This window comes from Narcine bancroftii, chromosome 2 (genome assembly GCF_036971445.1).
Source record: "Narcine bancroftii isolate sNarBan1 chromosome 2, sNarBan1.hap1, whole genome shotgun sequence".
In the NCBI taxonomy this organism is placed as follows: domain Eukaryota; kingdom Metazoa; phylum Chordata; class Chondrichthyes; order Torpediniformes; family Narcinidae; genus Narcine; species Narcine bancroftii.
Window position 1 is genome coordinate 87739165 of NC_091470.1, and position 15240 is coordinate 87754404.

Consider the following 15240-nt stretch of genomic DNA (forward strand, 5'->3'; position numbering starts at 1 on the left):
AACGTCGAAGTACTCGAGATGGCAGAGGTCGACAGCATCGAGTCCACGCTGCTGAAGATCCAGCTGCGCTGGGTGGGTCACGTCTCCAGAATGGAGGACCATCGCCTTCCCAAGATCGTGTTATATGGCGAGCTCTCCACTGGCCACCGTGACAGAGGTGCACCAAAGAAAAGGTACAAGGACTGCCTAAAGAAATCTCTTGGTGCCTGCCACATTGACCACCGCCAGTGGGCTGATATCGCCTCCAACCGTTCATCTTGGCGCCTCACAGTTCGGCGGGCTGCAACCTCCTTTAAAGAAGACCGCGGAGCCTACCTCACTGACAAAAGACAAAGGAGGAAAAACCCAACACCCAACCCCAACCAACAAATTTTCCCTTGCAACCGCTGCAACCGTGCCTGCCTGTCCCGCATCGGACTGGTCAGTCACCAACGAGCCTGCAGCTGACGTGGACATTTACCACCTCCATAAATCTTCGTCCGCGAAGCCAAGCCAAAGAAGAATAGTATGTAGGTACCAATGCACATGACTGGAAAAAAACTACAGAAATTTATGAAGTCGGCTAACGTTATCATGGGCATTAGGTCTTCACTCCAATAAGAGCATCTATAAGAGGCAGTATCTTAAAACAGAAGCCTCTATCCTCAAAGACACTGATCACCCAGGCCAGTGGTTCTCAACCTTTTTCTTTCCACTCATACAGCACTTTAATTATTCCCTATCAGTTTCTTATCAATGGTAACCCAAGGATAAATGCTACCATGCATATATGAGAAAACTCCCTTTCACACTGCCAACCCTCCTAGGAAGCAGGTGAACTTATCGAGCCTGCTTCACTCAAGAACCTTTCCCACTGCACCGTGATTTACCTAGTTAATCGGCAACTCGGCATTTTAAGGGGTGGGGGGGGGGGTCCCCACCTCCAATGCTTTCACACCGCCAGAAGGCAATTAGTGAGTTAACTCGGCCAGGCTCTTACACCTGCCTCCACCAAGAGTCAGGGTTCAGTTGAATTTAACTTGCCCTGCCAGGTTGGGACATTTCACACCATGCAATTACCAGGTACAGACCTGGTAAATTACCCAGTTCAACCCACATATAATCGGCAGTGTGAAAGGGGCTGCAACCATGCTTTATTCTTTCCAGCAGATAATAGATGCAGTATGCACTGCAATAACTAGTTAATTTAATCACTTGTCACAAACCATAAAACTCTAACATCCAGATGGAAAAAGACAGCAAACACTTGGGACAAGACTTTCTAAGGCATAGACAATTCAGATCTGTTTCACAGCCAGTTAAAATCTTGGAGCCATCACAAACTACCTCACTCTTTGAAGCATTCAGAGTATCCTCACCACACCAATTGCAGAGTATCAAATCCAAGTCTCCGTTGCTCGCTAGACGACAACTGTCACTTGATGCCCGCGTCCAAAAAACAAATAATTTATTTAATCAGTCAGAAAGGGAAAGGCAAACTCCCCAGATTTTTGGAGTTTTCTGATCCTCATCACCTCCATTTTCACTATGTAGGATTCCACTTTGTTTATTTTCTCCAATCACTCTGAAATATTGTTGCAAACAAAATCACAGCCAAGCAAAAACAAACATAGACACATATGTGGCTGCAGATCCTGGAATCTGAAGCTAAACACAATCTCTTTAACGAACTCAGTGGGTCAAACAGCATCAGTGGGAGAAAAAGAATGGTCAACAATTTGACCAAAATGTTTTTACAAGATTGAGAATAGGTAGAAGTGAAGCTCGTGGAAAGAGAACGCAGGATGGGAAATGTGAAACAGGGACTCCATGTGGAATTGTTGAGCCAGATAGAGGTGAAATATGACAGAGGCAGTGGATTAGCAAATGCCAAAGAGAGAGGGGCAAAAAAAAACCAAAGGGGTCAGATGGAGGAAGATGAGTCATACAAGGACTCACACAGGGATTCGAAGATTAATAGGAAAATTCAAACTGACAGCCAAAATCTGACGAGAAGAGATGACAATAGAGGAATTGGGGGAGGAGGGAAAAGGGAGAGAGAACAGAAACCAATGGGCAGCTGGGGATGGAAGAATCAAATAGGAGTGGAGATGAGAGTGAGTGGATGACTAGGTGAGAAAGGGGGAGGGGGGTGGGAATAGGAGGTTTTATTCCTCTAGTTTACACTGGGCCTCACTCTAGCATTGGAGAAGGCCAAACAGACATGTTGGCATGAGAATGGGAGAGAGGGAGGAGGGAGCTGAAATGGCATGCAACCAGAAGCTCAGGATGGGAACTGTTGTCAAAATGTGGACATTTCGCAAAATGGTCCCAAAGTCTATTTGGTCTCATTGATGTAAAGGAGATGAGGTGAAGGAGAATTTTTACCTCATGTGGAAAGGTTGTTTACACCTCTGGATGGTGGTGAAGTAGGAAATGCAAGATTAAGTGTTGGGGGAAGAGAGTAATCCCCCACAAGGCTACAGATACTGGAATCTAGAACAATACACAATCTGTTGGAGATGCTTAGTGGATCAAACAGAATCGAAAGAAAAAGTATGTTAACATTTCAGGTTGGAATTTCTTGTTTTCTGATTGGAGTTACTGGACTCCCTAAGTTATGTCATTAGATTATATTTTGGAAACACATGCATGCATTTTGTGTTTAATTTCATTGAGTTAACTTGGTAAAAAATGCACACAATGCGGCTTACAGAGATTAACCTGCACCTGAGGAAATGTGTAAAAAAAAACAAGAAGAATTGGGGCATGTCTAAATGCATTCACAGCCTTAAACTCCTTGTTAACAGCTTAATGAACCTTACTAAGTGTACAATGGTTCCAGAGGAAATGACGGCGCCACACTGACTGCTACCTGCCGACCGTTCTTTCCCGAGATCGCATTTTGGCAAGTTGGATCATCAGGCTGTGCTCCTTCTACTCCAGACAGTGGCTAAAAGGAGAGGCTCTGGAGATCATGACAGCTAGAAGGTGGTTGTAGGAAGTTAAAGAATGGTTACAGCACTTCCTCGAGTCAGTGGATAGGGCAGTGTTCAAAGACTCAGCTGAGGATCTGAATGATTACACCAGGGCTATCACAGACTTTATCAAAACAGCTGTGGACAAGTGTGTCCCCACCAAATTGTTCAAGGTTTTGCCAAACCACAAGCCCTGGATGAACAATGAAATCCAGAACCTGCTAAGAGCCACTCACAGGCACTTAAATCCGGAGATCCAGATCACCACAGAAGGAGCAGGAATCACATATGAAAAGCCACCTCCTGAGTGAATGGACAAGTGTGTCCCCACCAAATTGTTCAAGGTTTTGCCAAACCACAAGCCCTGGATGAACAATGAAATTCAGAACCTGCTAAGAGCCACTCACAGGCACTTAAATCCGGAGATCCAGATCACCACAGAAGGAGCAGGAATCACATATGAAAAGCCACCTCCTGAGTGAAATGGCATTTCCGGATGAAAATGGAAAAAAATGAAAGATACCCGATAGCTGAGACAAGGCCAAAATGACAAAACCAAATCCATTAAAGTAGGAAATGGAAAAGTTTCATCCCAGATGAAATCAATGCCTTCTACACCTGATTTGACCACAAGAACAAAAAAGAACCACCACCGCACACCCCCATGTCCTCTGATAATCCTCCCCAGTCCGTATCCGAGGATGACATGTCGGCTGACTTCAGGTGAGTGAATCCAAGCAAAGCATCCAGTCTGGATGGAGTTGCCAGCCACGTATCAAAAATCTGTACTGACCAGCTTACTAATGTATTCACGGACATCTTCAACATCTGTTTCAAACAGGCATCAATCGTACGAGTGCCCACGAAGAATGTGGTAATCTGTCTAAATGACTATCGACCAGTAGCCCTCACCTCAAAGGTGATGAAGTGTTTTGAAAGGCTGACATAGAAGCACAGCAGCTCCTGTCTAGGCAGCAACATGGATCCATTTCAATTTGCCTATCATAGCAGCAGTTGTCATCTCATTACCTCAGCACAAAGCCCTGGAACACCTGGACAGCAAAGATGCATAGATCAGGATGCTTTTTATAGACTACAGTTCGGCATTTAACAACATCATCAATTCAAAATTGATCAACAAACATCAAGACCTGGAACTCAACACCGCACTGTGTAATTGGATCCTGGATTTCCTCACCTCCAGACCACAATCAGTGAGGATTGGTAAGAACATCTCCTCCACAATTTCCAACAATACTGGAACACAACAAGGCTACATTCTTAGCCTCCTTCTCTACTCGCTTTACACCTATGACTGTGTGGCTCAACACGACAACAACACCATCTAGAAATTCACTGACAACATCACGTTAGTGGGTTGTATAAAAAGGGGTGATGAATCTGCATTCAGGAGGAAGACTGAAAACTTGACCCAGGACATAACAGGCAAAACCCTCCCCACCATCTACGGGGATCGCTGCCGTCAGAGGGCAGCAGCAATCATCAGGGATCCTCCATACCATCCACAATATGCTGTTTTTGCTGCAACCATCAAGAAAGAGGTATAGGTCCCACAAGAACCAGGTTCAGAAACAGATGTTACCCCTCCACCATCAGACCCCTCAACAACAAACTCAATCAGGGACTCATGGAAGGACTCCCACTTTTGGAGTGGTTTCATTTGTTTGATAACACGTGAACAATTTTTTGCACCAGTAATAAGTGGTGATTTTGTCTCAAGCACAGGAAAAAGAACTTCAGGATTATAAATCTGAGCTCATCAATAGTGAGGTGTTAAAAGTCCTGCAAAACACCTGCAGCATGAGGTAGCTGAGCACCCCTAATCAAGGGTGTCTGGCAGAGAAATCCCAATGTATAAGAAGCAGCCTCAAGGCTCACTTAGTTATGAATACCTAAACTTCATGAGCGAGGCTCTGTATATCCACGGAGCGCCGAAAGCTTGCGAAGATCACTGGGTCTTAAGCTATTCCCTAGGTCTGAACCGACACAAGGACGGAGGCCCCCCAAACACGAACCAAATAAGAACTGTTGCGCTTCAACTCAGTGAGAACTGAGAGGAGGGGGAACAGGCGTGGAGGCGCTGAGCCTTCTGGGAAATGCAGTCAAATCCCGCTGACCGAAGGCAGCGAGACTGGTGACGAACTACATCTCCCGGCAGCACACGCGGCGCGGCCTACGCCCAACCCTGCACGCACATCTTCTCACCTGGTCCACTGAAGTTACGGTCACCACATTCTCATCCTTGAATTTTTCTTTGAAGTGATCGTCGCGGAAGAACCTCAGCGGCGCGGTTCTCTCCGCCATCGCGACGGAGGGGGTGTAAAGCTGCCTAGCAGGAGTGCCGCCGTTCCACTCAAGCTCCGCTCAGCATCGTTCTTGCAGTCACCGGCAACCGCGACGGAAAGCTGAGCGGGACAAACCTTCCGTCAGACGCGTTGCGCGTCTCTGCTGAGGGGGAAGAGGTCGAACCTTTCGCTCCAAGTTAGCGTAACCCAGAACGTAATTCCTGAAGTCCTTGGAAAAGATTGTCCCTGTTGGCGCCACGACAGCACCATTTTCCCGCCGAAATGATGCAGAGCCCATTCCAAAACCCATGTAAGAACCGAGGATTTCTTTTCTTGGATGTAATCAAGGCCCTTGACGTGCATTTAAATGATTCCATTTACTGTCATGTGCACAAACTACACAAAAATACTTCAAATGTTTTGTGTTTTTATTTTGCATGAGAAGTGGGAGCTAGAACAAGTCTTCTGTTCCAACTTTCACTGCCTCTCAGGACTATTTTTTCCTGCATGGCCCATAGGTCCTTAATATTTAATTTATTATCTTTTTACCATATTTTACTAAGTTTTGTAAGTAAAAGGTGATGAGAATAAGTATCCAACAAAGTAGATATACTATTACATATGGCTACAAATAGCCTATGATACATTGAAAAAGACAAAACCTGTAAAAATTGCTCATAATGTGATATTATTGGTTGAACATGTATGTTCCACTACTGTACTTAAGTTAAAATTCATTTCAGTAGTAGAACATATATTTCCATCCCTGCCAAAAGTCAGGCATGCCATCACATCTGATAGCCAAAGGCCTTTTTTCCACTGGCGCCTTGTCCCAGGAATTAACTGGGACAGGGTCCAGTGGAAAAAGAAAACTGTCAGCACGCTAGCGTCAAGCAACGTAATTTCACGATGGGGATTAACCACCTCGACCCCTACTCATATCCCTGGTGTTTGCTGATACCAACGTGCTGATAAAACCAGTGGAAAGTCACCCGTTTCCAGTTGAAGATAGAAGACTCCAATCCCCGGGGATGAGTTGTGTCCCAGTTAAGGGTGGCCCAGTGCAAACGGCACAAAGGGCTCCCTATTCCTAGGACACTGCATAGCCTTAACTGGGATGCCAGTGAAAAAGGATTAATGAATATGAGTAGAGAGATAGCATCTTTCCATCTCACTAATATAGCTATTCTAGCGATAAGGAGAACAAAGGCAACTACATGGGATTGTAGATCAGACAAATTCAAGTTGGTTGGCTTACTCGTTCCAAACAGGGCAAGAAGAGAATTAGGAGTAAAATTAATATTAAGAACTAAAGACAACGTATTAAAAATACTTTCCCAATAGATGGAAAGAGAAGATCATGCCCAAAGCATATGAAACATATGTACCTTCTTACATCTTAGAATCTTTGGCTTGGCTTCGCGGACGAAGATTTATGGAGGGGGTAAAAAGTCCACGTCAGCTGCAGGCTCGTTTGTGGCTGACAAGTCCGATGCGGGACAGGCAGACACGATTGCAGCGGTTGCAGGGGAAAATTGGTTGGTTGGGGTTGGGTGTTGGGTTTTTCCTCCTTTGCCTTTTGTAAGTGAGGTGGGCTCTGTGGTCTTCTTCAAAGGAGGTTGCTGCCCGCCAAACTGTGAGGCGCCAAGATGCACGGTTTGAGGCGTTATCAGCCCACTGGCGGTGGTCAATGTGGCAGGCACCAAGAGATTTCTTTAGGCAGTCCTTGTACCTTTTCTTTGGTGCACCTCTGTCACGGTGGCCAGTGGAGAGCTCGCCATATAACACGAAGTCAGCCTGAAGAAAACTGAACTACTCTTTGCAGATGATGCCGCTTTACTTGCCCATTCAGAGCCAGCTCTTCAGCGCTTGACGTCCTGTTTTGCGGAAACTGCCAAAATGTTTGGCCTGGAAGTCAGCCTGAAGAAAACTGAGGTCCTCCATCAGCCAGCTTCCCACCATGACTACCAGCCCCCCCACATCTCCATCGGGCACACAAAACTCAAAACGGTCAACCAGTTTACCTATCTCGGCTGCACCATTTCATCAGATGCAAGGATCGACAATGAGATAGACAACAGACTAGCCAAGGCAAATAGCGCCTTTGGAAGACTACACAAAAGAGTCTGGAAAAACAACCAACTGAAAAACCTCACAAAGATAAGCGTATACAGAGCCATTGTCATACCCACACTCCTGTTCGGCTCCGAATCATGGGTCCTCTACCGGCACCACCTACGGCTCCTAGAACGCTTCCATCAGCGTTGTCTCCGCTCCATCCTCAACATCCATTGGAGCGCTTACATCCCTAACGTCGAAGTACTCGAGATGGCAGAGGTCGACAGCATCGAGTCCACGCTGCTGAAGATCCAGCTGCGCTGGATGGGTCACGTCTCCAGAATGGAGGACCATCGCCTTCCCAAGATCGTGTTACATCTTAGAATAGAATTTAGCCAACTGAACTTTAGAGAAGCAAGCTCGATGTACCTCTTTAAATTGTAATAATGAGTGTCGGGCACATAGAGAACATGAATTTACCAATTTCAAATTAGAAACCCATGTAGCATCAGAAAATAATAGTTGAAAATCTTGCTTCCATAATTTCTTTGTCTTGTCCAGGGAATTACCACTAGAATATTTTGAAATCTATTGCACACTGTTTTGAGTGAGTTCAATAATGGAACTTCCACAACCCTCTGGGGTGAAAAATTGCAGAGATTCGCCAGCCAATGGTGAAAAAATGTCTCCTCCTCTCGGCCCTGAGCGAGGGGGGGCATTTAAGTCCTGTACAAACCTGACATGTTTCAGTGTGATATCTTTTCATTCTTGTGAACATTGGGGAATACAGGCCTAAATCTAGAGATGCTGGAAATCAGAATTCATGGTCATAAACACACCAGGATATGTGTTGTTGTGTTCCAGCATAACTTGCAAATATTGTTATAAATTATATTTTGTAAAAAAAATAAATAAATTAGTGCAAAAGAAGAGAAATTGAGGTAGTGTCTATGATTCATTGTCCATTCAGGAATCTGATGGCAGAGGGGAAGAAGTTGTTTTTGTGCCACTGGGCATTTGTCTTCAGGTCCTGTACCTCCTTCCTGATGATAACAATGTGAAGAGGGCATGGCCTGGGTAGTGAGGGTCCTTGAGAAATGAGGCTTCTTTCTTGAGACACCACCTTATAGATGCTATGATGGTGTTGACTGAGTTCACAATTCTCTGTAGACTTTTCCTGACCTGTGCAGTGGCATCTCCATACTAGACAGTGAGGCAAACCAGTCAAAATTTCTGTAGAAATTTGAAAGAATCTTTGGTGACATACCAAATCTACTCAAACTCCTAATGAAATACAGCCGCTGGTGAGCCTTCTTCATGATTGCATCAACATGGAGGCTTCAGGCTAGATCTTCAGAGATGTTGACACCCAGGAATTTGAAGTTCTTAACTATTTCCACTGCTGACCCCTCGATGAGAACTGTTTTGTGATCTCCTGATTTCCCTCTCCTAAAGTCCACAATCAGTTCTTTAGTTTTGCTAATGTTGTGGAAGGTTGTTTTTGTGACATTTCAACCAGCAGATCTATCTCGTTTGTTTACGCTGTGGTGGGCAAATCTGGCTTTTTAAATTCAGAGACACAGCACAGTAACAGGTCCTTCCAGGCCATGAACATGCGCCACAAATACACCCATGAGTCCAATTAACCTACTAACCCCGTATTTGTTTGGAATATTGGAGGAAACCCACGCAGACACAGGGAGAATATTTTGAACCCAGGTCGCTGGTGCTGTAATAGTTTTTCAATAATTGTGAAAATGGGAACTATTGGAAACACGCCGTTTGCCAGACAACACCCATGGGAAGAGAAACATCTTTAAGTTGAAGAACCTTTGTCAGAACTGGCAAAGAGTGAAAATGCTTGTTTCCTCTGATGAGACTTTGTTGCACTCCTGTTAGGGGAGAATTTGAAAGTTATATTTAATTTCATTGCACATAAATGGCGGTTGTGGGATACAAAATGGTTGTTCAATTTAAGAATCATAATGCTTTGAGAACATGTAGAACCTCATGGTGAGGCTAAGAAACTAATTATTTTGTGCATAAATGCAGTATCTGTCTTTTAGATTTGTTTCTATGATTAATATAATGGGGAGATTGGGAAGTAGAGCCTTGTCTAATAATTAAGTGGAACAAATCAGAAAGAAATTTTATGGGAGTAAAAAGGATATAAGAAAGAGATAGTTAAACGGGCAATTGTAATGCAATACACAAAAGAGCTGGAGAAACAGCAGATCAGACACCAGGCTCATACTTCGACGCAGGGCTCAAGCCTGAAACGCTGGTTGCCCTTTGCTTCCTGAAGATGGTGCACAACTTGCTGAGTTTCTCTGGCTCTTTTATGTGTAAAATAGAGGTAATTTGATTGCATAGTTGGAACTTTGCTGCTGGGCTGATATTTGTGAGCCAGTGCCAGGTATCAGGCTGGAGATGGAGAGAGTCCACAATCAGGCTGACAATAGAAAATGAAGGCAGAGAGGGCGGCACAGTTGGTGTAGCGGTTAGGGCAGCATTGTTACAGCACCAGTGATCGGGACCGAAGTTCGAATCCTGCACTGTCTGTAAGGAGTTTGTACTTTCTCCCCACGAACACAAGGGTTTTCCCAGGGGCTCCAGTTTCCTCCCACTGTTCAAAACGTACTGGGGTGTAGGTCAATTGGCTGTAATTGGGCGGCACAGGCTAATGGGCCAAAAGGGCCTGTTATCGTGCGTTATGTCTAAATTAAATTAAATTTTAAATGGTTGCCTACCTTGGAGTTCCCGTTATTGCTTCAGTGGTTCATCAGTCACTTAAGTGTTTTCTTTCTGTATGATATTGAAACTTGTAATGAGTAGTTTTTCTCTAACCTATATGTAATCAAAGAAAAGTACTTCTGCTTTAATTTGGATTAGTCGCTATCTCCCTCTCATGAAAACCTCAGTGCTGAATCAGAAAATAACAAGGAACAAGTTTGAAAATATTTCTCGTTACCTCTTCGAAAATGTATTCCTTTTTTTTTGGTTAGGAGACCAAAACTGCTCATAATATACCAGAAAGCCATTTTTATCACTGCACTCGAATTCTCTCAAAATTATTTTTTTGCACCTTTAGGTTCACAATCAGTGAACTTGTGTGCTTGGATTATGTCCCTTTAGACTAAGCATCATAATTTCCCAATGTCTCACCATTTTTTTTTTAAAGTTCTTTTTCTGTTTTATGCATCAAAGCCTGACTACATATTTCACTCCATTATATTCTATCTTCTAAATTCTTGCCCATTCACACCTTATCCATATTTCAATCAAGCATCTTCCTCTCTACATAAAAAGTGGCATTACAGGTAGATAAGGTGACAAAGAGAGCTTCAGGCACCTTGAGCTTCATAAATCAAACTATTGTTTGGGAGTTGAGATTTTCTGGTGAAGTTGTATAAGATACTGGTGAGGCCAAATCTGGAGTATTGTGGGCAATTTTGGTCACTGAACTATGGGAAAGATATCAATAAGATGTTAAAAAATGCAGAAAAGATTTACAAGGATATGGCCAGGACTTGAGGAGCTGAGATACAGGGAAACGTTAAACAGGTTAGGATTTCATTCCCTGGAGCGTCAGAGAATAGGGGGAGATTTGATAGAGGTACAGTATATAAAATTATGAGAGGTATAGAGTGAGAGTAACTGCAAGGAAGTTTTGTTTCCACTGTTAGGAGAGACAAAACCTAGAGGTCATGGGTGGAAGGTGAAATGTTTAAAGGGAACATGAGGGAGATTTTTTTTCACGCAGTTGAGAGTATGGAATGAATTCCCAGCTGAAATGGTGAATTCAGGCTCAATTTTGATACTGAAGAAAAATTTGGATAGGTACGTGGATGGGAGGGCTATGGTCCAGGAGTAGGTCATTGGGACTAAGCAGAGTAATTGTTTGCATGGACTAGATGGGCTGAAGGGCCTGTTTCTGTTGTGTTGTATGGTTCTACTCTTGACTCTGCCCATTTCATTATCATTAAGAAACTTGACAGATGGTCTGCTCGGTCAAATTATTGATGTAGATTATGAAGAGTTGGAGCCAAAACAATCCCTGTGGTATTGTGATCCTTACTTCCTGCCAGGCTGAGAAAGAGCTGTTTCTTCCTACTTTTCATATTCTGTTCATTAACTGATTTTCAATTCTTCAAATGCATGTGCTCTAATTTTGTGGACCAATCTCAAGTATATGACCTTTAGATTTTCAGAAGATGTTTTATAAATCCACTAATTGCCACCGTGTCACGCACTTGATTAATCCTTGAAGAACTCCAACAGAGGGGTCAAACATCATTTTCTTTATATAATGCTCCATTCTAGTTTCACCTTGGAGGTCTTCTGTTAATTCTTTATTTTAGAATCCATATTTACCCTACTGTAGATGTTCACTCTCTGTTAACTCTCTCTCCTTTAAGAGTGGGATTATATTTGCTGTCTTCCAATCTGCCAGAGCAGTTTCAGATTCTTAAAAGGTGATGACAAAATACATTTACTGGCTCCCTAACAGCATCTTTGAAAATTCTGTGATATAGATTGTTGGCCTCCACCAATTTATCAACTTACAGTCATCAACTTCACTCGCCAATCCTTTCTCGCCGCGTTCTCTCTGGATGCATGGTTCTCTAATAATTTTTGGCGATTTTGTTTTGTGTCTTCTGTGAAGCTACAAACAAAGTAGAGTATTTGTTTAATTTCTTTGCTTCCTTATTCTCCGTTAATATTCTCCAGTCTCTGTTCACATTTGTCCTTGCTGATCTTTGTTTCTTTTTTGCATGCCTGCAGTAGCTCTTGCAAGCCAATTTGTTTTTTTTAATTTTAGGGAGAATAATTTTCAATTTTCTCTTTCTTTGTTCATTGCTTGGTCCTTATTTGAAGAATTCTAACATGTTCATAATCCTCGGGATTCTTGCCTTTTCTGGCAACTTTAACAGTTTTTTTCTTTCATTTAACTCTATTTGATTTAACACTCTCTTTAGCTTCTCTCAACAGCAATAAATGAATGACTTTTCCTCCCTGCATGCACTCCTTTCTTTCTTTCAGACTATCCACTATCTGTTCACCGTTATATCTTTTGTGTTGATTCCCAAGTAACTATATTAACTCATCCCTTGTACTCACAAACATACTTTTGTTTTAGATTTAAGACTTAGTTATTGGCTAGAACTATCCTATTTTCAATTTCAATATGTCATGTTAAGGTCACTTTTCCCAAATGATTCTGTTGAGAAATATTAGAGGATGCTTCTTCACTCAGAGTGTGGTGGCAGAATGGAATGTTCTTCCGAATAAGATAGTTGCAGCAGGGTCCCTTCTGTCATTCAAGAGAAGGTTGGATGTGTGCATGGAGGTGAGGGGGTTGGAGGAATATTGGCGGAGAGTGGGAGGATTGAGCTAGTGGATTTGTTCTAGTGAACCGGTGCGGACTCGAAAGGCTGACATGGCCTGTTTCCGCTCTGTCAATGGTTATATGGTAACAAGATTATTGCGCAAACTGGATCTAAAATACCATTTTCACAAATTGATCTCTAAAGGTATTGATCTAGAAAATAATCCTGTATCCATTTCAAGTTTTCATCTTCCACCTTGACATTAATTTTACTTGCAATTTAAATTCCCCATGATTCATGTTACATGCACCAACCATTGCGTTTTTTTAAGGTCATTGTGGCTTTTTTTTAAATTTTTGCAACGACATTAAAGTGCTCACTTACTGAATAATGCCATATTCAATATCGCTAATATTATTTGGCCGCCTCTTAATGACTCCCACTGATATTCAGTGCCCTTAGTTTTTCTTAGCTCCTGTCAAATTGATTCTAATTCTTCAACATGATTTCCTGAATCAAGATAATTCCCATTACTTGCTGTCTCATCCCTCATTAACAGCATGGCTGCAGCTCCTTTTCCTTTTAACTTGTCTAAATGGTGAATTTTTTAAATCTATCATAAGCTTGTTATAATATGTATGATACTGCTACAAAACACTGAATTTCATAACTTGTTATGCTTCCGAATCTAAATTCTTTTGAATGTTCAGATCCAATTTTGATAATAAAATTATGCCCAATTTTGAGACTTATCGATATTTTCAGAGCACAGCCATGACACTCTGGTACACACAGCGGGTTAGTAAATTCAGCTGCTCAGTGGTAATGGGAGAAGGATAAATACTGTCACTCTGAGAGATTTCAAGATTCCGTTTAGTGTTATGTTCACAAAAACGTACAGATGATAATACAATCCAGTGATCATTGAGGGATCAGAGGTAGAGAGGGTGAGCAAATTTAAGTTCTTGGGAGTCACTATCTCAGAGGATCTTTCCTGGACCAAACATACCAATGGCATCAAGAGGAAAGCAATGTCAGCACCTCTACTTCCTCAGGAGCTTGCGGAGATTTGGTATGACAACAGAAACCCTGATAAATTTCGACAGATGTGGTGGAAAGTGTGCTGACCTGCTGGATCACGATCTGGAATGGGGACACCAATACCCCTGAACATAAAGCCCTCCAAAAGATAGTAGAAACAGCCCAGAACATCACAGGCAAAACCCTCCCCACTATTGAGTACATCTACAGGGAACGCTGCCGTCATAGACCCTCACCTCACATCACACCCTCTATTCTCGCTGCTGTCATCAGGAAAGAGGTGTTGGTGCCACAAGACTCGCACCACCCAGTTCAGGAACAGCTGCTACCCCTCCACCATCAGACTTCTCAACAACTCACTCAATCAGAGACTCATTTAAGGACTCTTACTTGTGCATTTTTTTATTTTTTTGGTTTTCTCTGTATTGCACAGTCTGTTTACATTTGTTATCTGTTTACAGTTCTTTATTTGTTTACCATGTGTACATTTTTTGGCACTACCAATTAGTAATTCTGCCACCACACTAGCAGGAAAAAAGAATCTCAGGGTCGTATGTGACGACTCTGACAATAAATCTGAATTTTTTTTCTTTATTTGCCCTTTAAAGGAACTCAAGGGAACACTATTAATCTGGGTCATTTACTGCATCCAGAATTCCAGATGCAGCCTCCTCCACATTGAACTGCAAGAACCTTCCAATAGTCATCCATTTTAATTACACACACAATTGCCACACTGACATGTCTGTCCATAGCCTCATGTACTCCCAAGTTGAGTTCACCCACAAATTGGAGGAACAATACTTTGTATTCCATCTTGGCCACCTCCAACCAGACAGCATCAATATTGACCTCCAATTTCCATTAATACCTTCCCCTGGTGTCTCTCTATTCCTACCCCTCTGTCTCCTTTCTTCCAGCTACCCCGCCCCTTCCCTTCTCTCTCCTATCAGAGAGCAACCTTTCTTTGCCCTCTTCCCCACCACTTCTCAGCTTCTACCTTCCAACTGTATCCACCTCCTACCTGTGCTCCTCCCCCTTCCCCCCTCCTCCCCTCGTCCCCTCACTTTTTTATTCAAATGTTTACCTGTATTTCCACGATTTCTTTCACTTCACGTGGATGCTGCGTAACCTGCGGTGCTTCCCCAGCACTTCTGTGTACTGCTAATAATATAGTGCCTCTTTCTTTCTTGATGTGGAATCTCAGATATCGTGGTTTTCTGACTGTTGGCCTGACGTGAATTAAAATCTTCAGTCCCAAATCCTGATTTGGAAAAGGAGGGAAAAAAATCTGCCGGTTCCATGGGAGGGTGGTTTGTGCATAGACAAAGTGTTGATTGTGTATGGGGATAGTTCTAATATCAAAGCAGGGAAATCCAAAGCTCTTCGCCATACCAGGAGACAAAGAGTTTCCAGCATATTCACTGATGAGCGCAGGCAAAAGGATGATAATGCGTTTGATGCTTTGGTTGTACAGATGAATTGATGTCTGCAATCAGATTGTCTGTGGAATTCTGCTTGGAGCAAGGTCATGATTTTATAGAGGAA

At 42.9% G+C, this 15240-nt stretch overlaps 2 protein-coding genes across 4 annotated transcripts in view; one reads left to right on the plus strand and one right to left on the minus strand.

The window, feature by feature from the left end:
- The window catches only part of fntb (farnesyltransferase, CAAX box, subunit beta), a 106038-nt gene extending 100625 nt beyond the window's left edge, over nucleotides 1–5413 (minus strand). The window contains exon 1 of one of the 3 annotated variants that reach the window (XM_069917391.1): nucleotides 5184–5413. In XM_069917391.1, the coding sequence (XP_069773492.1) occupies nucleotides 5184–5282 (99 nt within the window). In that variant the 5' untranslated portion in view covers nucleotides 5283–5413. The remainder of the gene's footprint in view (nucleotides 1–5183) is intronic. The other 2 variants (XM_069917390.1, XM_069917392.1) reach the window with 2 other exon arrangements.
- The window catches only part of rab15 (RAB15, member RAS oncogene family), a 224357-nt gene continuing 214293 nt past the window's right edge, over nucleotides 5177–15240 (plus strand). Inside the window, exon 1 of the mRNA XM_069917397.1 lies at nucleotides 5177–5573. The gene's annotated coding sequence lies outside the window, so the exon portion shown is untranslated. The remainder of the gene's footprint in view (nucleotides 5574–15240) is intronic.